We start from the raw sequence: 26,336 nt of genomic DNA, 5'->3' as shown, positions 1-26,336 counted from the left end.
TTGAAAAACTAGAGATTCTAATATAGGTGATAGTGTCATTGTCCAGAGCTTCAGGTTGAGCATTCATTCACATTATACCAGCAGTGCCCAGTCTTGGAAGGCCACAGCAATGCACTTTAGTGTTTTCTCTGAGTCAGCCTATTAGTTAATTGCAGAGCCCTTAATGAGACGAACTGAGGCAGTTTGGCAGCTCAAGTCTGTCTCTCTGACATACAATTCAAGCAGGAAATATTTTCTGCAGTGTGAACAGCAAAACCTACATGAGCATATGGATTCAAATCAGTTCTCTGGAGATGCAACCAGTCAGATCGGATTTCCTGTGCTAATCAGATAGCTATATAAACTTTATAATGCAGATCATTTTTGAGGTCTTAACAAAACAGATTTTGTGAATAAGTATCAAATTGAATGTTATAGTTTTAAAGCATTGTAAAGGATTTAAATGCAATGCTTTGTCATTTTTTTTTAAATGGGTTTGAAAATGGAAATGATTTAGGTTGCAATGATTCTTGGGCAAATACTGCGCTGAGGTTGACGTTTGTGTTAATCTAGTAAACTTTATTTGTGCTAATATAGTAACAGAATGGGCCTGTGTGATTCCCCTAAGGGGAAATGGTGAGGTGAACTTGACGAGGGTTTGTTAAATATGGTATTGAAGTGGGTGGCGTAGTTAGCTCGCGCATCTTAGTCAGCAAATGCATGTCTTTGACTACCAAAACTGGATATGCAAGTACATTTTGTTGTAGTAGAAGCATTTAAATCAGACATTGTAACTTGCAATGTGGACACAGTCTAGAACTAGATTTATAAGTAAGTGATACTGTTTTGATCCCACAACCGGGGAAATTCCATCTCCGCATTTAACCCATCCATGCAAGTGAAACACCACACACACACACTAGGGGGCAGTGAGCACACTTGCCCAGAGCGGTGGGCAGCCCTATCCACGGCGCCCGGGGAGCAATTGGGGGTTAGGTGTCTTGCTCAAGGACACCTCAGTCATGGACTGTTGGCGCTGGGGATTGAACCGGCAACCTTCCGGTCACAGGGCCAGTTCCCTAACCTCCAGCCCACGACTGCCCCCATCTGAGTTGACCTGCTGTGTGAATAAGGTCAAATTCTGCACTGCTGTGGCTTCCAGGACTGGAGTTGGATTTACCTTCGTTAAATTTACTAGCCTAAAAAAGTACTGCTCAAAAACCTGATTTTATTTTTACTAATTATTATCAAATAGATGGATTGTACAAATAGAGCTATTCACTTCAGCTGTCTGGGATAAACGCAAATCTGACACATTTGATTTTCTTTTTCATCTCTTCCTCTTCTTGTGCAGCTTGTTCTCCTGAAGCAGAAGCATCCCAGCATACGTTCACAGGTAACCCACAATGAATGGAATACAAAGACTGCATAGCTAATCACTACTAGCTATCATAACTACCAAAATAAGCTGAATAGCTGAAATGTATTGTTTTTTCCCCACACAAACAGGAATACGCCTGAATAAGAGCGCCAGCAACGCAGCAACTCTACATGCCAAGTTCACCAGGTCATATATGTATAGATGTGACCTGCACCACTGTCTTTTACTACGTGTAAATATTGATTTTTCTAGAGTGTTTCTTGTGTCAAACACTTGTGTAAGAAATATAAAAAGTGTGGCTCTGTGTGTGGGTGTGTCTGAGCTGTGAGAGCTGTGTCCCCAATGCACTGCATGCCTCTCACACCGGAAAACTCCAGCATTTTTCAACCTAAACTCTCTGCTGCATACAAAGTCTGTTAAATCAAAATTGTCTTGGAACATTCATTGTTTCCTGTGGTTTATCCTGTAGTTTATTGGTATTTTGAGCTCAATATAATGGCTTTTAAGTTGTGGGACACCATCTACAAGCAAGATGATAGAATGATAATAAGATAGATACATGAAAATAAGTGGAGAAATTGTTATTAGTCAATTTTATCCAACTTGGTAACAAATTACCATAAATTCTTCCCTCTGGAAAACATATCTTTGAAAGAACCAACTATGCAGCTTTACAACTTCATTTACAAACACCTTTGACTGCAGAATTCAGGAAAATGTTCTACAGAAATATGTTTTGCATCCATATTTACTGACAATTCTCCGTTTGCCCATTTGGATCTGTTTTGCGTCACAAAATGTTCAGTACTTTTCTAAGAACAGGGACGCCAAGTTAAGACCCATTACCAATTAACCATATGCTACAGATGCAGCAGACGATTACGCTTAAAGTGCTGCTTGTTTTTTTGTGTAAGGATAGCTGTGCATACAGAAGCTAGAGCAAGGGTGCGCAACTCTGTCCTGGAGGGGCTGGTGTCCAGTACAGTTTGGTAACTTACCTGCTTAAGCACACCTGATTACACTCATCTGTTAGTAGCCAGGTGGGTGGGTTTGCTTAAGCAGACATTAGAGACCAGGTGTGTGTTGGACCAGAACTCTCCAGAGTGGTAGATCTCCAGGACCAGGACTGAACACCCCTGCTATGAAGAAAGTTACGGTCCACTTTAAGGGCATCATTATTGGCTCTGCTGGAAGCTGTGGATATAGCTGATGTCATCAGCTTGTGTTTTCTTTATCTTTGTTTCTGTGACACCATTTTTAAAAATGCAGTGTCAGCTTTCTCTGTCAAAATCCATGTAAACACTTTAATTTATGCCAGCTGTATGGTGGCACTCTTTTGTCTCAGAGGGTGTGTGATTATTCTATGTCAAGCAACAGTCCACAATCTTTTCTGAACAAACTCTGCTACAGCAGTGAAATGAACAGTAACAGTGTTGTCAGGTTTAAGCACTAATCAGAAAGATGTTTGTTCAGAGGTCAGGGTTATAGATAACATGCAATACATAAGTAGATGGCTTTATATATTTAGCAGATTCAGGACAGGATGTCTTTTTCATTATTTGAAAGCAGTGTAAAGGGGAATTTCACAGATTTTTCAAATACTTCTGCACAGTTCAATAGTTGAGGCAAACAAAGTCATTCACAGTGTTGTGATGTAAAACGGTGCATTGAAGAGAAATGTATCACCTCAGATGTCTTTACAGTGTTGCTGATGGGGATAACAGCATTTATTAACATTAATTTTATTTACTATCCAACGCAACCAGTTAATCTACACACCCCAGTTTTTATATGCAATGTTGATCATGTAAAAACAGCAGTAAGTCTGAAAAAATGATGTTTTCTTTGGGTACTTTTTTTTCCCCTTTGACACCCTGCGTGTACCTCTAATAAGACATTTTAGGCCTAAAACGTACCTCACAACTGTGGTAAAACGACGTCTCGGGCATCAGACGGCATAAACATTTCATGTAAGAACTTTTTGTAATGTAGATTTAACTATTTTGTATGTCTGGTTCCCATCACCACTACTGTGATTCTGTCTTGGTAAGTTTCTCTAGAACCGTGCATTTCAAAACAGATGTTTACGGACATCTTGACTGTTTACGTATATTAACAATGTGAACAATCGATGTGAATTCAGATTATAGATGGATAGACTGGATACATATGGCAAAGAACTTTGTAAGCCTTTACATGTCTAGAACACATAAATACACAGTTTATATAAGCCAAGTATTTTTTGTCATCTATTGTAGTTTTACATGTAAAGATCACTCTTCACACAATTTATTTGAAGCATTAACATGACTGGAGTTCCACAAAAGTGCAGAGTCAAATGAAAATCTGTACAGTTAACTAGAAGGATGTAAAAATGTGTAAGAAAGTGTTTTATTAAATAATCACATGTTAGAGGGGGCCAGAGTTTGTGATATTTACCAGTGTGCTGACCTGCTGACATTGTGAAGAAAGGTATTAACATTAAAGCTGATGAAGGGATCACTAGATGTGGTTGGTGTGGTCATTACATCACTAGTTCAGCCTTTTAAGTGTTATTGTGTAACATCAAGATGAAAGTTTGTAGTGTTGCTAGAACGTACTGTCCTAAGAGCTAAAAAAGCAGCTGTCCCATGTAGACAGATTACTGCTTGCTGACCGCATGGCCAAAAATATCGCAGCTGTCGGTAGAAGGTCTATGATATTACAAACACTTCACTACATAGTACATTAACATTTTATTTGATGAATAAGTACAACAAAGTAATTAGCAATGATGTCCCATACTATTCTAAAGGTCATTGGACATTCAATTCAAAAGTTTGGGGTGTACTTACATCTGCCTTTTCAATGGAAATATTCATAATTGAATGGGATTGACCATTTACACTGTGATAAAATGACTGGGTATTAATTTACAGATGTTAAAGACGATTAAGACTTCAGTCTATGCAGCACTCAAGCTGAACATACAGTACGTATGCTATAAAACAATATGGATCCCTTTATATGCCTGGAGAAACATAATACATTAGATCACGCTCTCTCTCATACTGTCTCACACAAGAAGCTCCAGCATGAAGAACCATCAGAGCAACATTTCTGGACAGCCTGTGCACTACTTACCAGAAAGCAGACCAAGCTGTGCTTTCATGGAAACACTGGAGCAGCTGAAGGGCATCTTGAACAGTGACGGTTTGGATCTATTTGGAAGGAGCTTTCGAGCGTGACATCAGTTTACTGGCCATCGTCATAAATGAGGCCGGATTCTAGTTTAGGTTCATAGTTTACATTAGTCTTTAATTAGAATGCCGATGTTTCTAGCAGTGGTGAGTTGTGACTATTACGTTAGGCCTTTGATTTGGGCCGTAAATGTCAAAACCTGGGCAATCTTCAATAACACTAATTTGAGATTTGTAATAGGCTATGCTCGTGCTTTTTTTTGGCAATTCTAGATTAAACCCACCAATTTAAAGCTTGTAACAGACATTAACATATATTTTACCCTGTAGGTTGCAAAGAGCTGCTGCCTTTGTTTTCCATTTCTAACAACTGAAGGCCTAGAAGGCTATGAGGGTTCCTCTCTGGGTTTTAGGTGTCTGAATTAAAGGGTGTTGCTATTCTAAGTGAAAGCATGAAACATTTTATTTTTAGTCACCAAGGTTACAGTTAGAGTTAGACAGAGTAGAGTAAGACAAACCTTTCCTGTTCTTTTTTTTTTTTTTTAAACCAATGGAACTTTGGCTTGTTTCCAGTCCCTTGCATGTCTTGATATTTCATCCAGACCTATGCGTCTGTGATACATCTGCAGCTGGCTGATCAGGCTCTACAGAGATTCATGTACCTAACCCTTCCACTGCCTCTTGAATGGATCCTCCTATCTTGTCTGTGAGAGTGCATCATCTGTTCCAATCTGATTCTGCATGAGAAACTAGTTACTAGCACAATACATTATACATTAATGCATTTACATGATGTAATAAACTGAAGATTCATTTACAGTATAATCATATTTATCATGACGTAGATCACTTCAGTTACAGGTATCCATCATTTACCCTTTAAAGTGACAGCTGTCAAAGATTGACTGATCATGTGTCTTCCCCACTGCTGCTAAGACTGCATCTGCTTTCTGCTCCCTTCGTTCACTTAAGTATTCCGGGCAGAAATAAAATTTAAAGGGATAATCAAATTGGCTAAAATTCATTTAGAGAAGAGCCTATAAAACTGGCACTGTGTCGAACCAGGAGTCATAAAACAAGAATTCATCGCCAGCAATTGTCTTTAATAATCAGAGTCTCAATCTTCCAAATGTACAATTCATCAATTACATTTACAACAACTAGTTGAGTTTATATTTGTAATGCAGTTATTATGGATATGTTGGACTGCTGTGTGGTTCCTTATTGGTACAAATCTGATAAATAAGAATCGTTTACCAAAACATAAAATGGCCACACCGGGGTGGTTACAATATCCCAAACATGTAGGGGAGGTGCATGTTCTGCGATACTCTGTGGACAAACCCGTACACATGCTAAGATCCGTCTGAGGAAATAAAAATGTACCACAGTATCAAATGCACACATCTGATAAAGAGCACACAACAGCACATTTTCTAAGACAGTCAGAACAGGTTGTGTGTTTTCTCAATGGTTAGTGGAGTTGTCGGCTTTCAGCCCCCTTCAAACACAACACAAACACACATCCCATCTTGTTAAAGCCCTTTCATGACACCTGACATGATGCGTTATTACTGTCTTTGGACCCACAATTGACCTACAAATTCATATCCCATTACACTGAACTGTTTTGTTAACACACCTGTATTGGCAGTCAAGTTGTAGAGAGAAGTGGCAATGCACTCCATTTCAACCGACTGCACAGTATAAAGTTACTGCTAAAGCTTTATTTCGATGGTCCACTGTAGATGCCCTGCAAATGCTTTTAACTTGCATTAAATGGAAAGATGTAAAGAAAGTCATCCAGAGAGGTTTGATGTGGTTTCTCAGTGGTGGTGATAGAAACCAGACGTTTCATGCCTCCAAAATCTACCTCACAAAGTTATTACATGAAGTAGTTAAGAATATGCTCTCTGATGTCTGAGACGTTGGTAGATGACAGGGTTAGGATAAAGCTTTAGCTTTAAAACAATTCATGAAGAGAGATAAGCAAAATGATAAAAATAGAGAAAAATTACTATTTTTTCACATTTATCACTACTTACAGCAAATCACATGTAGGTGCACTAGTGGTTTTGGATGTAAATAAAATTGCTGGATGTGTGTTGAAGACTTTGTGAGCCCTGGTTCCCATCACCATCATTGTAATTAAAAAAAAAAAAAAAAAGAAATCACTCAGTAAGTTTCTCTACAATTCACCATTTTACATCAGACCATTCTAAGTAACTTTATAATTATTTTAATTGATTTAATTTTATTTAAATGATATTTTTAATATCAATCTAACGTTTCCCTATCTGTAAATAAATCTCTCACTCTAATGCTAATAGTAACGTTAACATCAAAACCTAATCTGAATCTCAAGGCTGGTTATAATCCTATTCCCACACTCACTGTTGATAATCAACAATTTCACCAGAATGTTAATAATTTGAGTATTTGTAGATTATCTATAGGGGACCATCCTAATAATGTGGCACCAGGTAATTGATTATTGATTCTGTGCCATCTCAAATGCTCAAACAGGTCCTTCCTTCATAGAAAACAGTCAGTCAACTTACACACACGATCATGATTAAGGTTTTCTGCCCAGACAATGTGGTGACATTAAAATCGGCAAGTAGAACGACTCATTCATCGGTACCAAGACATGATTATTTGTTCAAATGTCCATTTGACAATAATATTCTAGTTCAAAATGCAACAGACTAGTGATATGGAATTAGCTCTTTCCAATAAATTGACTTCCACAGATATGAACATGGGCAGCACTAGGACCAAGAGGTCAAACGTGAAGAGTCCACTCTGGTCCAGACCCCTATACAGTACAAACACATTTTGATCTCTACTCATACATGTCGAAGGCAGGTTTGGGGAGGAAAGGTGGGGGAAAGGCAGGGGGCGGTGTATCGTTAAGAGCAAAGTCTGGCTAGCTGAACACGAGTACACCATTAAATCAGACTATTTAAAAAACATGCAGGTTTCAAAATCGGCTGGTACTCAAGCTACATGGAACACGTGGGGTTTTTGTACACAGCAAGAATGTATGGCTGCACTCATTCCTCCTCCAGCCCTCATGTGGTTATTGTCTAGTTCTTTTTTTCTGTATTTTTTTTAGCTTGTGGGTTTTTTTTTATTTTTATTTTTTTACTTTTTTTGCATTTTCGTCTTTCTTGATGACACGGATGCTTCGTGTATCACAGCTATGGTCTTTTAAAAAGTGTTGCGCTCTCTGGTATCTTGCAGAAACCTATTGCAGAAGGCTGTCTATGATGTCAGACATTTCTGAGTCATGAACGCATGCGCTGACACTCTTAAAAATAAAGGTTCCTGAATGGCTCTTGGCTTGGCCGTACATTTGTAGGCCAAAACCTATAATTGGTATAGAAGCTTTACATTATGTGGATGTTATAGGTTATAAGAACTTCATTAGGTTCTTCACACACATCTCATTTACAAAAATGTGATTCTTCTTGGTTCTTCTTCTATTGAAAGGTTCTTTTCAGAACAAAGAGTGGTCCTTCAATAGCATCTCTCCAGAGAACAGTTTTTTGGCACCTTTACTTTTAAGAGCGCAGAGTGAGGAGAGGTGGCTTTAGATTAGGGAGGTCGAGTAGGACTGGATAACCTTGGCACATGACAGAGGGAGACAGTGGGGGTCAGGGGAGGTTAAGGGTGTGTATAGGAAGGGTTGGCAGGCAGAGAGTGGATGAGGTGTGTGTGTGTATATCTGTGTTTATGCATGTATGTGTGTAAAAGAGTCTTTTAGCTCTGTGCTGTTAGCCTCTGTTCTGTGAGTGAGGCCTGGTGTGCCACCGTTTTGTTCTCATGGGAGCGTAGTTTGGAGACAACATCAATAAACGCCAGACTCTGTACTTCTTTATGTAGTGGTTCTGAAGAAAGAGAAAACAGTGTAAAAAGGAAATAGTTAATGCACATGTCAAACAAACTTCTTTTTTAGAACAGTTTAGGCACCTGAGAAGACTCAAATTAAAAAGCTGTTTATCTGGTCAGTAAAAATATGCTCATAAAAACATTAAAATCTGAATAAATACAAACAATATTATTACAATGAGTAGTGACTCTCACACTCTCACACTCTCACACTCTCACACTCTCACACTCTCACACTCTCATCCTTTTGGGTCACAGGAAACAATTCCACCAATTTTTCAATATTGCCAAATGAACCATTCAGAGTGATTTGATGTCTAATGATGCACTGTAAAGACACTTTTACAATCTGACTTCTTATTAACCATGGTGGCTATAGGGGCAGTCATGGGCTGGAGGTTAGGGAACAGGCCCTGTGACCGGAAGGTTGCCGGCTTGATCCCCAGCACTGAAAACTCAGTGACTGAGGTGTCCTTGAGCAAGACACCTAACCCCCAAATGCACAGGTGGAATTTCCCCGGTTGTGGGATTAAAAAAAATGTATCACTTTTAGGAACCAGGGGTCACAATGTCCACAAAAACAATTTTAGTGTTTAAGACGTTCACTATGCAAAATGACTAGTGAATCTGCCTTTTAGTGGTTGATGGGTAAAATACTGTTCTCACAAAAGGTTTTTTTTTTTGGGCACTATTCCACCTCAACAGACTTCAAATTATACATGTTTTAGGCCACAACATTTTCTCAGGCATCAAGCAGCATCTTTTATAACCATTTCATGCAATAACTTCCTCTGTGGTAGCTTTTAGAACCATTAAACGCTTCAGACAACTGGTTCCCATCATCACAACAGTGAACAATTCTGACAAGTTTCTCTACAACAAAGCATTTCACATCAAACCACTCTGAATTACTTTGTTTACATCTTTTGTTTACAACCATTTAATCAATGCACTGTGGAGGCTCTCTTCACCTGAACCCATGACAGAGCAGATGAGGATCATAGAGTTGTATTTGATCTCAGGAGCGCTCTTCTCCTCCGTCAGCAGCTTGTGCAGAACTTGCACCAGAGTGGCTCCCACAAAATCCTTTTCTGCTGAATCTACCAGAAATGTTTAAATGATACATTTAAAAATGGAACTAAAATTGTTTGCAGTAGATTGCAGTAGAGATAAGAGCCAAGTTTAAACTGAGCACACGAAATTAGCTGTACAGGTGATTTTCATGGGTCCAACTAAAAGTCCCATTTATAAATAACTTAGAATCAGTAAGCAATGCAGCAGTTAATCCAATACCAGGCTTAAGACAGACTTTCAAAACCAGCGTTAAGGGAATGATTAATCACTACACAGAATGATGGTAGCACAGTGAGTTTTTAGTGAGTGAGAGGCTTTATAGAGTTTTATGTCTTTCTTACCTAAGTCTAGTGCTGCGATGAGTCCCAAGGCCACCAGAGCTTCATTCTGCATGATCATGTGCTCGCTTGTTGCCATGGTCACCAGGTGCTTCACACCCCCACACTGAATAACGGTTCCGACCACCTCCTGCTCATAATCAAGAAAAACATTAACAGTAATAAATTTCTACAACATATTAGCAAAATAAATGCTAATAGCAATTTTTAAAAATGTTCCACATTTTATGTATTTACTATGTCCACGCCTGTTTTATAGCTTCCATTCTTTTCAGCAGACTTGTTTTCAGTTTTTCAAAGAAATCTGCAAGGATATTTTTCCACACCTCCCAAGTTCTTAAAAGTCGGCTGTGTTTTCATACAATAACAAATTCTGACCCATCAGTCCATAAAAAGATGTCTAAGATGTCCAGGTTCAATGTTCTAATGCAAATGCTCCTGTTCTCAATGATAGTTTTGTGACATACACACATCCTTTCAGAATCCTTTCTTATATTTCCTCCAGTTTTGGAGAGCTTTGTATTTTTTCACTTAGCTTCCTTTTACTTTCCTCTTCTTTAAGCAAGTGGATGATCCTCTCAGAAATATCGCCTGAAAAATGAATAACTTGAACTTTTAATTGCTTTGTCTGAAAATGAAATAAAGGGTGGTCTGTGACTTTTGCACAGTACTGTAAGTGTATATATGTGTTTGACCTTTGACTTGCTGTGGCGGATGAGCGCTGAAAGCAGGCGATTGGATTCTCCCATCACTCCTGCGTGGTCTTTAGCCTCACACCACTCCACCAGCCTCTCCACCAGCTTGCAATTCGTCCCCAACTGATCCGCAGCGTCCGCTTCAACACATACACACACACACACACACACACACACACAAAACTGGAATAAGAACACACATTCATGGGAAATGCACACATGGAGAGTGAAAAGACAGGTCTGTAGTCACTCTGAACACAAAATCAGTAATCAGTAATGTTTTGTGGCCAGTCTGTGTGATAATTTTGAGACAGAAATGAAGTCAGCCTGCTTAGTATTCCTGTACACAAATGCATCTGAATCTGTGCACGTGCATGTGTTGGGTCTGCCCACCACTGCAGATAAGCTACACTCAGAAAATTTCAAGCCCTGTATTTTAATTCCTGGATGTTTTTTCCAATTACAAACAAAGTGGGTGTGGCTTAAACCAGAAATGAATGCTAGATGTTGGAAGTGGGTACATTTACTGACTACAACAGACTGCAGACTAAACAAGAAAAGCTGATGATTCATATAGAATGTAATTTAGAAATTTGGTGCTGAATGACATTTTTGATAGACTGCAGAACTGAAGTATTTCTGTCTACACTGCACAAGTACTTTAAATTTGTGAATGTATTTGTAATTAATTTGTAAAAGTACTGTAAATGTTAATACTCAGTCCTATCCACCACCATGTGATGCATCATATCAATGTGTTAAGTTAGAATGCAAAGTGTGGTCTTCTTGTAAAGAGCAAATAAACAATGTTAGTGTCTTCGAACAAAAAAAGCTCAGAAAAATCACTCAGATAATCAAAGATCAGCTAATTTGGGTACAAAACAATTACAATTTGGTGTACCCTTATACAAAACATTTGTCATTAACTATAGGAACTTGATCAGTACAAAACCCATTCAACTCCTTCCAGAAAAATAAATAAATTAAAATGATCCTTAAAGAACACACACTAAAAACTGGTTGCCAATTGTGGAAGCAAATTTAATCAAATCACAGCTGATATAAATGATTTTGCTGTAAAACTACCAAAATATTAAGCATATAAACCTCTTTCTTTACTTTCTGAAGAATGCTGAAGCTGTATTTAGAGCTAATGCTGACGTCGACAGCACACAACTATCACTCTGTTCCACTTAAAAGTTAAGTGTCACTGAAGGCAATAAAAAAAAATCTGGCTCAGCTCCCTGCCCAGCACAGCACAGAGCAATACGCTATCGTCCAGGGCAGCGCCATTGTCACTCACAATCCACAGCAATTAAATCTCACCACAGCACCATCGATCCTCATCTCACTTAATTTCAGTTACGGCTAACAGCCTTCCAGCTGACTCATGGGACACAAAGGAACCGGCGAACACCTGACAGAGCTTCCGTGAGTCGAGACATTAATAGGTCATCCTTTCCTTGAATGAGACAAAGACTGTTTCATATGATTCCCACTCTGAGCATTTTCCACTGTGGTTAAATATGGAACTTTTATTGTGGACCACTCCGCTGCAACATAGGATATTAGACAGTAGCAACAAGAAAGCTGTTTTAGGGGTATAAATCTCTGGTCTCACAGTGTTTTTATAAGAGTCTTATAGAGTCACATATAAAGTTGCACATTTTAATGTATCATTATTGTTTATTTGCTGAACGGAACTTATTGGGGAAAAAATAAAACCTAAAATCTTGCTTGTGCAAAAGTTTTATATTTTGTGTTTTACTGAAAAATGGCATATTTAAGTTTGTTCTCTGTAGAGGATGTGTTAACTTATTTTTAGTTACAAAATGAAACATACTATGTAATTTCACCATATATACAGATGTTCACATATGACTGCATATGTGTAATTTAAACACAGTACACAGTAATGAGCTCCACTCTCTAGCTCCTTACACTAAATTCCAAATCGGTCATTAACACTGAGCAAGGCTCAGCCCGTTTTGATCAGACTCTGAAGATGAGACTACACGTTTGGCAAATGGTATTCAGTTCATTTCTGGCTGATTCCAGGTTGTTTAGCTGTTCTTCTGACACAGCTGTCGACTAAAAAGCTGCTGAGTAGTAATGACAGTTTGGAAACTTAGTGTCGTCTCATCTTCAGAGACTGACCAAATTGGCTGTCCATCAAATGTGATCTTAAATGTATCAATTTTCTGTTTGTGTGCAAAGTAAGAAGTACAAACATTCAAATGGCTTGAGTGTCTACTACAGCGGTCAAACTCCCTGCTTCGCAATGGCGCCTCAGCGGAATGATACAGTATTTGTGAAAAACCTGTGATGTTATGGCAAAATATCAGCAGGATTAGAACACTTCTCGACCAATCAGCTTGGCATGGCCGAAACAAACTGTTGTATAATAGATCATAACATTCAAAAATATATTTGCATGTAGCAGCAGCTACCTTGTGTGTCGATGAGCATCCGTAATGTTCCCAGCAGTTTGAATTGGACTGGTGGCATTTCTGACTGGAGGAACTTCAGCACCACGTCCGCCACGCCGGCTGAGAGCATCTTAGATTTGTTCACCACTGATGAAAAGAAAAGGGAGAAAACATACAGCATCGCTTTTAAAGCTGAGCCAACAACTGCATTAGTACAATAATAATAATAAGTCTTGTAATACTGACTTTTGCAATAGCAGGCTATAATATGCAAATTACCCCTCTAACTAATAATAATTTTTTAGTTGGACTATGAGCATCTCAGACACTTGAGATGGATTTCTGTGGGTGTTTTGATGACTAAGGCATGCACATGTGGCAATTTTGATCAAAATCATGCAGGCTGGTCATGTAGTGCAGTGAGGAGGTCTAGCACTGACCTGGGATGGCCAGGTTTCTTAGGGCACTGAGTGCCGCATGCTGCACTGTAACATTTCCTTCTTCTACATGTCTGTCCAGCAGCTCCAGCAGCATTTGCACAATACCGGTGTCTACCATGTGGATGCAGTTTCCATCTGACGAGGGGAGAAAATACAATTCTATGTTAACTGTCAGGCCTTTTATTGTAGACATAAAGCCAATGAATGGGATGATCCATATGATGATGTGGATGACACTTCTTACAATATGTTATAATACATGATGCCAACTATGTACAACTAAATGAATCCAATGATATGACTAATCATGAATCAGGCCAAAGTATTTAAGGTCTGTTAAATCCAGTATATTCAGTCATATGGGGATATGTCTCATTGAGGAATGCATCTCTATAAACATTAAGGGATCTGAAAGGAATCCTCACTGCAGTGTCCAAGTCTTAATTTGGTCACAGAGCACCACAGCATGCATCACTTGGTATGCACGTCTGCATTCTGCACCTGGTATCTGTAATATTTAATCACTGTAAAGCTCACGAAAACAAAGAGATTTGATTGCTTGTCCTTAGCATTAGGGAAAAATACAAATACAAGAGAGCCAAAAAAATGTGTTTTTAATGCTAGCTTTACAGTTTAAACTACACTGAGTAGCATCAATACACAGAGTTCCCAAGTATGGGCATTTCATTATTAAATTATAAATACTTTTAATGAGCATTAGTCCCATTGTTGGACTAATACAGTCACATGCAAAATTTTGGACCTCCCTAGTTTTGTTGATTTTCTCAGCTGACACTGCAGATAAAAAAAAAGACACGATTCTGTAGTAAATCACTGCATGGACTCAGGAACACTTCTGAAAGCCAATGTCTGTGGATAGTTCATTACTGCATCCACAAATGCAAGTTAAAACTCTGCCATGCAAAGAAAAAAACATTTATAAACAGGATCCAGAAACGCTGCTGCCTTCTCTTGGCCCGAGCTCGTTTAAGATGGACTGAGGCGAAGTGGAAAGTGTCCAGTGGTCTGACGAATCATATGCTGTGTCCCCCGAGCTAAAAACCACCCAGCTTGTTACCAGCGCTCGGTTCAAAAGCCAGCATTCATGATGGTATGAGGGTGCATTAATGCACATGGCATGAATGACTTGCACATCTGAAATATACAATTTTGGCAACATTTGCTGCCATCCATCTTTTTAAGGGTAGGCTTCACTTATTTTATCAAGACAATGCCGAACCACATTCTGTACATATTACAACAGCATGGCTTCGTATTAAGAGAGTCTGGGTATTAAATTGGCCTGCCTGCGGTCCACACTCGTCACCACTTAAAACATTTGGTGCATTTTGAAACAAAAAATGCACCAAATTTCATATGTTGTCTTTGTACTATTTTCAATTAAATATATATAAAAGGTTAAAATGATTTGCACATAATTGCATTTTGTTTTTATTTACATTTTGCACAGCATCCCAACTTTTCTTTTTGAAATGGGGTTGTATATACAGTATAAAATGTGACACAACCTTTGCACAAGCTATTCATAATTAATTGATAAAACTTTGATATTTATGCATTGATATTTTTTAAATGTAGTGACATATACTGTAACAACCTTTTCTGACCCCTACCATAGTAGACATATAACCTTCTTCTTGGGACTTTGCACTATAAAGGTTAAATAAAATAACCGAACAAAAACTTTATTAAACCATCTTTCTATTGCAGGAATAATTTAACAAATAATAAATCACATACTGAACTGTATCCTCACTGAAGCATGATGAGAATACTGTATTGTGGCAATGTCCAACCAGGACGTATGATCATTCTTACTGTCAGATTATGACTAATTAAGCATCAGGCTAGAGCTCTTACCATTGCGGGCAAAGTTAGCAATAGCCAGTGCCCCAGCAAGCTGCAACTGGTGGTTGTTAGATGGGACCCAAGAGAGGACCCTCTGGAACACACTTCCTTTACCTCCCTCGAACAGCTTCTGCATTGATTCATCTGGAAAAAAAGACAAAACCATGACTGCAGCATTACAACATATGGGGTTATGCAGTCATGCAGTGACTCAAGCAATGTTCACCAAAATCTACTGTAAACTGTCTGCAGCGTAACTGAGGTCTGCTCACTTTCCCCACAAAGTGGAACATGACACACACTGTGAATCTAATTCACATGTTCAACAGCTCACCATTTTTGGTAAAAAAAATAAGTATCTATCCAGTGCAGTTGGTCATTAGCTGAGTTTATCAGGTCACTGAGAACACTTAGGATCTGCATTTCTGTGATTTTTTCTTTCCTTATATTATGCATCTAACATTTTTTCATTAATCACTAACAGTTAGTAAAGCTCGTCACTTGCTTACCTGTGTATGACAAAATGTGTATGACAAAAAAAAACATAAAAGGACCTCTGATATTTATTCTCATATTGAAAGCATAACAGCAAAACAAGTCATTCATTATTTAAATGAATCCTCAAATCCCTGTCTAAAGTACTTTTGAGCACCATGGAATAAAACCAGTGACTGAAGCAACAATTCAGCAGAACTAAACTATCACATAAACTACACACTCCTATAGGCACCTGATTTAATGGAAATATCCCAGAAGCCCCACTTTTTCCACCAAAGGAAAACCCAGAAGAAAGCGTTCCTTCAATCCATAAAATGCCACACAGAGGAAGTCAGATTGTTTTAGCACCCCAGGACCCGTTCTGCCGGCATTAATTATTCAGACAGAGATGAAAAAGACATCCTGCTCTGGCTCCTGTACACGCAGGAGTCTGCTAAGCAGAGAGAGGAATAGAGCACATCCATGTCAATAAAGGGAATTTTCTCCCACCCTCTCTCTCATTCTTTCACTCTCTCATTCTCTCACTCCCCCACTCCCCCTCTCTCATTCTCTCTCACTCTCGTACTCTCTCTCTCTCTCCCCCACTCTCATTCTCTCTCTCCCATTCTCTCTCTCACTCTAACTCATTATCTCACTCAACCTCTCTCTCACTCACACTCATTCTTTCTCACTCATTCTCCCACTCCCTTATTCTCTCACTCTCCCATTCTCACGCATTCTCTCACTCTCCCACTTCCCCTCTCTCACTCTCCCACTCTCGCATTCTCTCTCTCCCCCACTCTCATTCTCTCACTCTCTCATTCTCACTCTCCCATTCTCTCTCTCACTCTAACTCATTATCTCACTCACACTTTCTTTCTCACTCATTCTCCCACTCCCTTATTCTCTCACTCCCATTCTCTCTCTCCCACCCCCCCTCTCTCACTCTCTTTCTCTCCCACTCCCCCTCTCTCTCACTCACTCATTCTCTCACTCTCCCATTCTCACTCATTCTCTCACTCTCCCACTCACTCTCTCACTCTCCCACTCCCCCTTCATTCTCTCACTCTCCCACTCCCCCTTCATTCTCTCACTCTCCCACTCCCCCTTCATTCTCTCACTCTCCCACTCCCCCTTCATTCTCTCACTCTCCCATTCTCTCACTCTCCCATTCTCTCACTCTCCCATTCTCTCACTCTCCCACCCCCCTCTCTCTCACTCTCTTTCTCTCCCACTCCCCCTCTCTCTCACTCACTCATTCTCTCACTCTCCCATTCTCACTCATTCTCTCACTCTCCCACTCACTCTCTCACTCTCCCACTCCCCCTTCATTCTCTCACTCTCCCATTCTCTCACTCTCCCATTCTCTCACTCTCCCACCCCCCTCTCTCTCACTCTCTTTCTCTCCCACTCCCCCTCTCTCTCACTCTCTTTCTCTCCCACCCCCCTCTCTCTCACTCTTTCTCTCCCACTCCCCCTCTCTCTCACTCTCCCATTCACTCTCCCATTCTCTCACTCTCCCACCCCCCTCTCTCACTCTCTTTCTCTCCCACTCCCCCTCTCTCTCACTCTCTTTCTCTCCCACCCCCCTCTCTCTCACTCTTTCTCTCCCACTCCCCCTCTCTCTCACTCTCCCATTCACTCTCCCATTCTCTCACTCTCCCACCCCCTCTCTCTCACTCTCTTTCTCTCCCACCCCCCTCTCTCTCACTCTCTTTCTCTCCCACCCCCCTCTCTCTCACTCTTTCTCTCCCACTCCCCCTCTCTCTCACTCTCCCACTCACTCTCCCATTCTCTCACTCTCCCACCCCCCCCTCTCTCTCTCTTTCTCTCCCACTCCCCCTCTCTCTCATTCTCTCACTCTCCCACCCCCCTCTCTCTCTCTTTCTCTCCCACCCCCCTCTCTCTCACTCTTTCTCTCCCACCCCCCTCTCTCTCACTCTCTCTCCCACCCCCCCCTCTCTCACTCTTTCTCTCCCACCCCCCCTCTCTCACTCTTTCTCTCCCACTCTCCCATTCTCACTCTCCCACTCACTCTCCCATTCTCTCACTCTCCCACCCCCCCCTCTCTCTCACTCTTTCTCTCCCACTCCCCCTCTCTCTCATTCTCTCACTCTCCCACCCCCCTCTCTCTCTCTCTCATTCTCTCACTCTCCCACCCCTCTCTCTCTCTCTCTCATTCTCTCACTCTCCCACCCCCCTCTCTCTCTCTCTCATTCTCTCACTCTCCCACCCCCCTCTCTCTCTCTCTCATTCTCTCACTCTCCCACCCCCCTCTCTCTCTCTCTCATTCTCTCACTCTCCCACCCCCCTCTCTCTCTTTCTCATTCTCTCACTCTCCCACCCCCCTCTCTCTCTCTTTCTCTCCCACCCCCCTCTCTCTCACTCTTTCTCTCCCACCCCCCTCTCTCTCACTCTCTCTCCCACCCCCCCTCTCTCACTCTTTCTCTCCCACCCCCCCTCTCTCACTCTTTCTCTCCCACTCTCCCATTCTCACTCTCCCACTCACTCTCCCATTCTCTCACTCTCCCACCCCCCCCTCTCTCTCACTCTTTCTCTCCCACTCCCCCTCTCTCTCATTCTCTCACTCTCCCACCCCCCTCTCTCTCTCTCTCATTCTCTCACTCTCCCACCCCCCTCTCTCTCTCTCTCATTCTCTCACTCTCCCACCCCCCTCTCTCTCTCTCTCATTCTCTCACTCTCCCACCCCCCTCTCTCTCTCTCTCATTCTCTCACTCTCCCACCCCCCTCTCTCTCTCTCTCATTCTCTCACTCTCCCACCCCCCTCTCTCTCTCTCTCATTCTCTCACTCTCCCACCCCCCTCTCTCTCTTTCTCATTCTCTCACTCTCCCACCCCCCTCTCTCTCTTTCTCATTCTCTCACTCTCCCATTCTCACTCATTCTCTCACTCTCCCATTCTCACTCATTCTCTCACTCTCCCATTCTCACTCATTCTCTCACTCTCCCATTCTCACTCATTCTCTCACTCTCCCATTCTCACTCATTCTCTCATTCTCCCACTCACTCTCTCACTCTCCCATTCTCTCCCACACCCCCTCTCTCTCTTTCTCTCCCACCCCCCTCTCTCTCACTCTCCCATTCTCACTCTCCCATTCTCACTCTCCCACTCTCCCATTATCTCATTCTCTCCCACTCCCCCTCTCTCTCATTCTCTACCACTCCCCCTCTCTCTCATTCTCTCCCACTCCCCCTCTCTCTCATTCTCTCCCACTCCCTATTCTCACGCATTCTCTCACTCTCCCACCCCCTATTCTCACGCATTCTCTCACTCTCCCACCCCCTCTCTCTCACTCTCTTTCTCTCCCACTCCCCCTCTCTTTCTTTCTCTCACTCTCCCAATTCTCACTCACTCTCACTCTCCCACCCCCTCTCTCTCACTCTCTTTCTCTCCCACTCCCCCTCTCTTTCTTTCTCTCACTCTCCCATTTCTCACTCACTCTCACTCTCCCACTCCCTCTCTCTCACCCTTCCATTCTCTCACTTTCCTACCCCCTCTCTTTCACTCTCTCATTCTCACTCTTTCACTCTCTCATTCTCACTCTTTCACTCTCTCATTCTCTCGTTCACACTCACAGCTGAGATATAAAAATATCTCTTGGCAATTTATGGCAGCACAGTACAGAATACTGACTGGACCCCTATTGGAATTACATAATAAATGTATGTTTTTTATTAAAAGCCTTTGTTCTTTTGTGACTGCATCTTAATGCCGTTTTGTTGATTACACATGAGCTTTGGTTTCTAAGTAATGTTTTAATGCTTGTTGTTTTAAAATGTGGTCATTAATTTCACAGTTAAAACCAAAAACATTTGGTACGGCAAAACAAAACAGATCTTTATCATTTCAGATCAAAACAGACGTTATCATTTTGCAGATTAGCATCTGGATGAGCACTGGCCCTGAGCCATTTTTATCTATAGGAAAAATGAATGGTAATTTCAGAATTTGCCTTTGTCACACTGCCCAACAAGTTCCAAGGCCTTTTTTTTCATTATGTATATGTTCCCCCAAATATCAAGCACTGGAATTACAGCATCATTAAGTAGCTGAAATATGAATATTGTTACATGCAAGCTAACACTCCTACTCAATAAATAATAATAAAATTGACTGGTAACCTTGTCAAAATACCCCATAAAAACCAGCCAGGTCTGTCAGGTGTCATAGTCAAGAGGCTTTGGTAGTATTAGGCTACAGTTTGAGCAGCTGGTGTATAATAGAGTTGAAGTAGCGTACAGTTACAGTGGTAGCCTGTTTTTCACATAACTTTATTTCATGTACTTTATTTTCATGTGATATTAAATGAGCAGGAGTGTCAGCTTGCTTGTTTTATGTATGTAGCAATATTCACATAAATTAAAGAATGAGTCATTCCACTGACATTTTAACATTCCCGCAAAATTCAATAGTTGAGAATATTCTAAAACAGAACAAAGTGCCATAGGCACATGACTGGGAAGCTGGGCTTACTGTTGAGCATCGATGGCAGGTTTTTTTTCCGCCTTAAAAAATTAACATTTCAGCTTTCTGACCTTCTAGCAGTGCTAAACGATCTGTTGCTGTCCATATCTATGCAAGACTCAGAGACGTTGACAACAAGAGTATGAAAGCCTTATTGCTCCACCAGTGATTTAGGCATGGGTGAGGTTGGTGTCTTTTCCGAATTTTCTGTTCCAACTTGAACGTACAATGTGTCATGTCTGGTTAATGGTAATAAAAGCTAAAATGCTGGTTACTTTACCTCACAAGTCACATTAACTTTTCCAAACTCGGCTCTCACTATCAGCCAAGTTAAAGAAATATCGAATGAGCTTGAGCTGTAGCCGACCAATCCTTCCCTCTCGACGTGAGAGGAACGAGGCGTCACAGAGTCTACTACTCAAATCACCACTGCTGTGAACAACTGTCACTTGCATGCTGTACTGGAGTAAAAAGCCAAAACATTTAATCGCCTAAATGTGTATTTCGCTGCTGTCGGAAAAAAAACATCTCCAAAAAGACAACTTTACAGGAGAAGGAAAAAACCTACTTTACTTTTAATGTACGTCAATGGAAGCAGAATTATTTCCAAGTCATTTTGGGCTGTCCATTCATCAGGAAATTTACATACAATATAAATAAAGAACAACAGGTATTTCCAAATTATGTCAAAACCCAAAAAATGACAAAAATGGAGATAGGAGGTTTTGTCCCAACAACAGCGATTTGTATGTTATTTAAATAGGGCTCTAATGAGAATTGAGTTCAGTCTCAGATGGTTTTCCTTTGCAAATACCTATTAATAACCCCTAATTATGGCAGGCCTGGTGCTGTACCTCCTAGCAGCAACAGCACCATGAGGTCAGAGGCTGTTTTGAGCTGAGCCACATCCTCCTCTCTGTCACTGTCCACTGTCTGGCCAACCACGTCCAACAGACACTCCACCAGCCCCGCCTCCACCAGCTGCAGCTTTATCGCATCTGCAAAGAGTGACAGGGAAAGGAAGAAAGAAAGAGAGCAAACGAGAATCGGAAGTTAGTGAACTTTCAATGAAACCGATTGTTCTGCACTTTTTTATCAGCACCCCAGCAGTAATTAAGTATCCCAGCAGTAATTACTATAATATTATATATATACTATAATACGAGGTTTTGTGCTTTTGAAAATTATCTGATGACGTCATTTATATAACATGAATATTAAACAGTGCTAAGTAGAACAATCTAGGATTTAATTTCTTGCATTATGTAACATTTATTACAAAACAGAATCAAGCACAAGAATAAATCTGTCTATGAACTACAGATTGCACAACACCACTTTTTCTTCAGCACTGATACCTCGAGTCTCGGCTGAAACTCTGATCTACTACATTTTCTATGAAACCTATGTTAAAGATTTAAAATAAGTTACATAATTGAAGCACTTAATTTAAAATGGCCATACAAAAGAATCATGCTCACACAAACATACACAGCATTTACAAACTTTTACAGAAATTAAATAGAATTACAGCCATTTATTTTATTAAGTTAAACTCTTTCACAAAAGAAATACCAATAATGAAACAAACATGGGCAGAATTAGACAATTAAACAAAAAAAATGTAAAACTTGTGTTATACTTAATTAACTATTTGTCGTTATGTTTATATTTGTCAACATACATATTTTTATCATGTCCCATTTTATTATATTATAAATATTGTGATAAACTATGTCTCATTACCACTTTTCAGTGTATACTGCGGATATAGTAATTATTTAAAGAACACTGACTAACTGCAATAATCATTGCAAAGAGAACATAACTGGTTATGATTAGTGCAGCACAGAATGTGAAACAATGAATGTATATTTTTTTTAAATGTGTCACTACTAGTGGTTATTTGTTTGTTCCAAAATACTGCAATGCACATTTAGTCAAATTATCTTGAAGTATTGTGACTTTATTTTTTGCCTACTTCATGTTGTGCTACATACAGTAAAGTACATTCAGCGATCTAGAACTGTTCCAGATCAGATTCATCTCTTGACACTCAATTTAGCATTTTTTGTTGATATCACCCACTCCCCCCAAGCAAAGGATGAAACCATAAATACATATAAATACATGAACACAGCCCAGCTAGAGACATAGGGCTGCCTTTGTGACTCTCCCTTGGCTGGTTATGAAACCCCTGCAACGTTTAGGTATTTCTCTCTCTCTCTCTCTCTCTCTCTCTCTCTCTCTCTCTCTCTCTCTCTCTCTCTCTCTCTCTCTCTCTCTCTCTCTCTCTCTCTCTCTCTCTCTCTCTCTCTCTCTCTCTCTCTCTCTCTCTCTCTCTCTCTCTCTCTCTCTCTCTCTCTCTGGCTGTGTAGCGGCTTTAAGTAGGACGTTGTCTTGGAGACTGGCAGTCCGGGAGAGCAGCTCTGTGCACTGAATGATAACAAGCAGCCAGTCGGTCATCCTCTCACCGGAGACACTCTCTCTCTCACCTGCACTCTCCATCACTCGCACTTTTCCTCCCTTTCTTTTTTGCTCCTCACATGCAGTAATTCAGCACTGTCTGCACTCTCTACATTGCTCTCTTCATTAGAACAAGAATAAATTCTTAACTCTCTCAACCCCAGTCTCAGAATTTCCTGCTTTTTTCCCCCCCCAAATGCTCCTCTGACACAAGCTCTCCCTCCTGCAGTTTATTTGCTCCTTTATATTTCACACATAAACCTGTGTGCCTCACACACACACACGTACAGACAGACACACACTGCCCCTTTCCCTGCTCTTGATTTCTCTTTCTCTCTCTCAAAACATCCTACACGCTCTATTCATCTCTCTCTTTCATAGACACATGAACATGCTCAAGGGCATTGGTTTTATACAATTTCAGGATGGGGGGTCCTACATGTGGTCAATATATATTTTCTATACAGTACTGTGCAAAAGTCAGATACCACCTTTCATTTACTTACTTTCCAGCCAAAATGACTATTAAGTACAAGTTACTGAAATATTTCTGAGGAGGTCAGATGTAAGGTAATCCATGTGCATAAGGATGAGGAAAATTTTAGAAACATAAGTGAAAAGTTTCCAAAACTGGAGCTCAATGATTAAAAGATATAGAGAAAATTACACCACTAAAAACTGCGTAAGACCTGGGGGATCACCAGAACTGTCACCATCAGATAAACAGCACTTAAAGCTTTCATCTGTGAAAAAGAAGAGAAAATCTCCACTTTTCCCATCCTTCAGATCTGAAATAGATCCATAGGCGTTTCTGTCCATCCTTCCACTGTGAGAAAACAACACTATGAATTTCAACAGATTTGTACCTGTGAAGAAGCTGTTACTAAGAAAAGAAGACAGACAAAAAAGAGAAACCAGGTCTCCTAAAAAGAAACGAAGCTGAAACAAAGGCAAAGGGTTGACACACAAAATATTTAAAAATGTAAGGTACAGTAACTAATGTGATAGATCATCATAATGATGATAAGCATATGTATTGGATGCACTGTCGCTGTCAGAACAAAATCTTTTGTCTTTGTCCTTCTTTCAATGTTAGGCAGGGTAAACAAATATTTCTCTTTGTAATTTAATTTTCTGTTGGTTCACCTTTCATGTCATTTTGACACAGTTAAATTGCAGTGGATTTTTTTTTAATTATGTAAAAATAAATAAATAAAAAGCAAAATGGAGGTACAAGGTTTTATTCCAACAGTGACAATATGTCACCTACGTTTAAGAATAAAGTGCCCTGTGTGTCACACAACTATTTATATGTAATGAAACTAAGCCTAACCTTAGGAACAACAAAGAGTAGGCACCTTCTGTTTTATTGCCCTGAATATGCACAAAAACAAACATGCACACACAAATGCACATTACTTTCACACACATTATTTCTCCTTCAAGAACTGCAGACAGTCTTCAGACAAAAGGCAGAGGAAGACAGCTGAGAACAGATCTTATGTCACAGCAGTAGTGCAGCCACAGCTGCTCCCGCACCACACACTCCTACTGTGGGCGCGACGGGACAGGGGGCAAGTGACAGCACTTATTATCCAAACACAGACTGAGCTCAAACCACTCCAGCATCTGCCTAATTGTAGACCAATCTCTAAAACTGGTACGTCTGGAGAAGAAAGCGTAACAGACCTATAATTCCAGTAGCTATACTCATTCTAACTAGCAAACAGAGTCTAACTAACAAAAATATTCTAGACAGAGTAAAAAAAAAGTTTTATTCTTACACAATGCAGCTGCTTACAGACACACTTTTTTGTATCAAATGTCTCACATCCAGACACAACAGGCAGCCATAGTCCCTTGTATGCCACTCTGTGTGAATGACATGTTGAGCTTAGAGCTACATGGAATATCAATGAGCCTGCTGGACACAGCACAGGCCATGTCCTGTTTCCAGGCAATGTGTAAGTAGCACTGGCTATGAAGTTTCATTTACACAAGCAATCCAAAAGAATTTCTCACATGCAATGTGTCATATTCTGATGTTTAGCAACTGTTTTTAAATAAGGTAATATGTACAGTGGACAAGGTATTTTATCAAATCTGTTCATTTAAAGGAGGAAAAATACAAAAACTACTGGAAATTCTAAATGCCACACTGCTCTACAAGTGACTGAAGTGGTTTGAGGTGGAGGAAACTGGAAACTGGGACCGAGTTGGGAAATTTGTGGAGAAGAACAATCCATCTGTGATAGATGGTCTGTAAACAGCAGTTCCATAAGATCGTTTAAAGGGAAATTCCACTGATTTTTCAAAGTTACTGAATAGTTCAATGGTTGAGATGTAAACACAGTGATTCAGAGTGGTTTGATGTGACTCAAGAGTTCTTCACAGTGGTGGTGACAGAGACCAGGCATTGCAATGTCTGCAGTGCATATACAGCCATTTTATTTACTATCCAAATCCACCACTTATATGCAGTTTTATATGTAATGCTGAAAATACATTTTCTTTGGGTAGTATTAAAACAATGTCTCAGACATCAAGCAACATATTTAGATACATACCGTTATTAAACACTACAGACATCTGGCTTCTATCACCACCACCACGAATAACTCGTTTAGGACTCAGTAACTTTTTTACAACTGACACATTTCACGTCAAACCACTCTGTATGACTTTGTTTACACTGTAAATATTTAATGTAAAAAAGGTCGGATTTCTGTTAAAAAATGAAAAGTAAGACTTAGTTGATGTGCTTTGTGAGGAGCTCAAGGAACAATGGAGGCTTTTCTGCTGAAAGAAACTAGGCATGTGAAAACATAAGACTGCTTCACTACTGGGTTTAATTATTCATTTTAGGTTAGCTGGAGAGTCAACAGTGAATAACCATTTCTTTTAGTCTAGGCTTGGGCTTAATCTGAGTGTGCAAAACAGGCCCTAACTGACATGCACAAACAATTATTTTACTAACAAACAATGAGGTAAAAAATGCTTAGTTGTCTATTTTATATGTTTACATTCATTCACATATATATATGCATCAGTTTTCATCACAAGAAAAACTCTTGATGTGCCAGTATATACTGAGTCACACTGAGCAATTGATGCCTCTAGTTTCATATCACGTACCTAGTAGATTCATAAATACCAAGAGGTGCTCAAACAATGACTTTATAAACAAACTTTGTCACGCATCCAAAGACCACCCACTGATTTCATACAACCTACCACACAACACTGAAATGTTTCCATTTTCTAACTCTAATTCAGCTTTTAATGCTTACCATTCTCAGCCAGCGGAGCCAGCACCTCAAAGATCATCTCCTTCTTTTCATGCTCCACCTGCTTCCGGAACAGCCTCACCAGCTCCTCAGCGATATTCGTAGATGCAAACTGTTCCTTACTTGATTCTGAAGAGGACCGATCAAAAATAACAGTTGAAGAAAAATAAATAACAGCTCGGTGAGCGATTTCATTGAGCATCCAGAAAGCAATCTTAAATGTAGCCTAATTATTGTAGCCCGTTACCATCACAGATTTAGCACCAAAAACAAAATACAACACTTTTTTCAATCTGATCCTCTGCAGACAAAAGTGAGAAGGAATGTTCTTCAGGCTTATAGAT

At 40.2% G+C, this 26,336-nt stretch overlaps 2 protein-coding genes across 7 annotated transcripts in view; one reads left to right on the top strand and one right to left on the bottom strand.

Moving 5' to 3' along the window:
* tspan5a (tetraspanin 5a) overlaps positions 1–3,865 on the top strand; it is a 31,052-nt gene extending 27,187 nt beyond the window's left edge. For all 4 annotated transcript variants that reach the window (XM_017713944.2, XM_017713942.2, XM_017713945.2 and 1 more), the window contains 2 exons: positions 1,334–1,375; positions 1,489–3,865. Coding sequence is in view for 1 of the 4 variants with exons in the window: in XM_017713945.2 (XP_017569434.1) it covers positions 1,334–1,346 (13 nt within the window). In the remaining 3 variants the exon portion in view is untranslated. The remainder of the gene's footprint in view (positions 1–1,333; positions 1,376–1,488) is intronic.
* Positions 3,866–5,621: 1,756 nt separating this feature from the next.
* The window catches only part of rap1gds1 (RAP1, GTP-GDP dissociation stimulator 1), a 54,927-nt gene continuing 34,212 nt past the window's right edge, over positions 5,622–26,336 (bottom strand). For all 3 annotated transcript variants that reach the window (XM_017713932.2, XM_017713933.2, XM_017713934.2), the window contains 9 exons: positions 25,996–26,121; positions 21,094–21,237; positions 15,291–15,422; positions 13,410–13,544; positions 12,991–13,116; positions 10,541–10,680; positions 9,849–9,975; positions 9,405–9,533; positions 5,622–8,432 (listed from right to left, as the gene is read on the bottom strand). In XM_017713932.2, the coding sequence (XP_017569421.1) occupies positions 8,305–8,432; positions 9,405–9,533; positions 9,849–9,975; positions 10,541–10,680; positions 12,991–13,116; positions 13,410–13,544; positions 15,291–15,422; positions 21,094–21,237; positions 25,996–26,121 (1,187 nt within the window). In that variant the 3' untranslated portion in view covers positions 5,622–8,304. The remainder of the gene's footprint in view (positions 8,433–9,404; positions 9,534–9,848; positions 9,976–10,540; positions 10,681–12,990; positions 13,117–13,409; positions 13,545–15,290; positions 15,423–21,093; positions 21,238–25,995; positions 26,122–26,336) is intronic.

Source organism: Pygocentrus nattereri, chromosome 2, assembly GCF_015220715.1.
Source record: "Pygocentrus nattereri isolate fPygNat1 chromosome 2, fPygNat1.pri, whole genome shotgun sequence".
NCBI lineage: Eukaryota > Metazoa > Chordata > Actinopteri > Characiformes > Serrasalmidae > Pygocentrus > Pygocentrus nattereri.
This window is presented reverse-complemented; position numbering and strand designations above follow the sequence as displayed.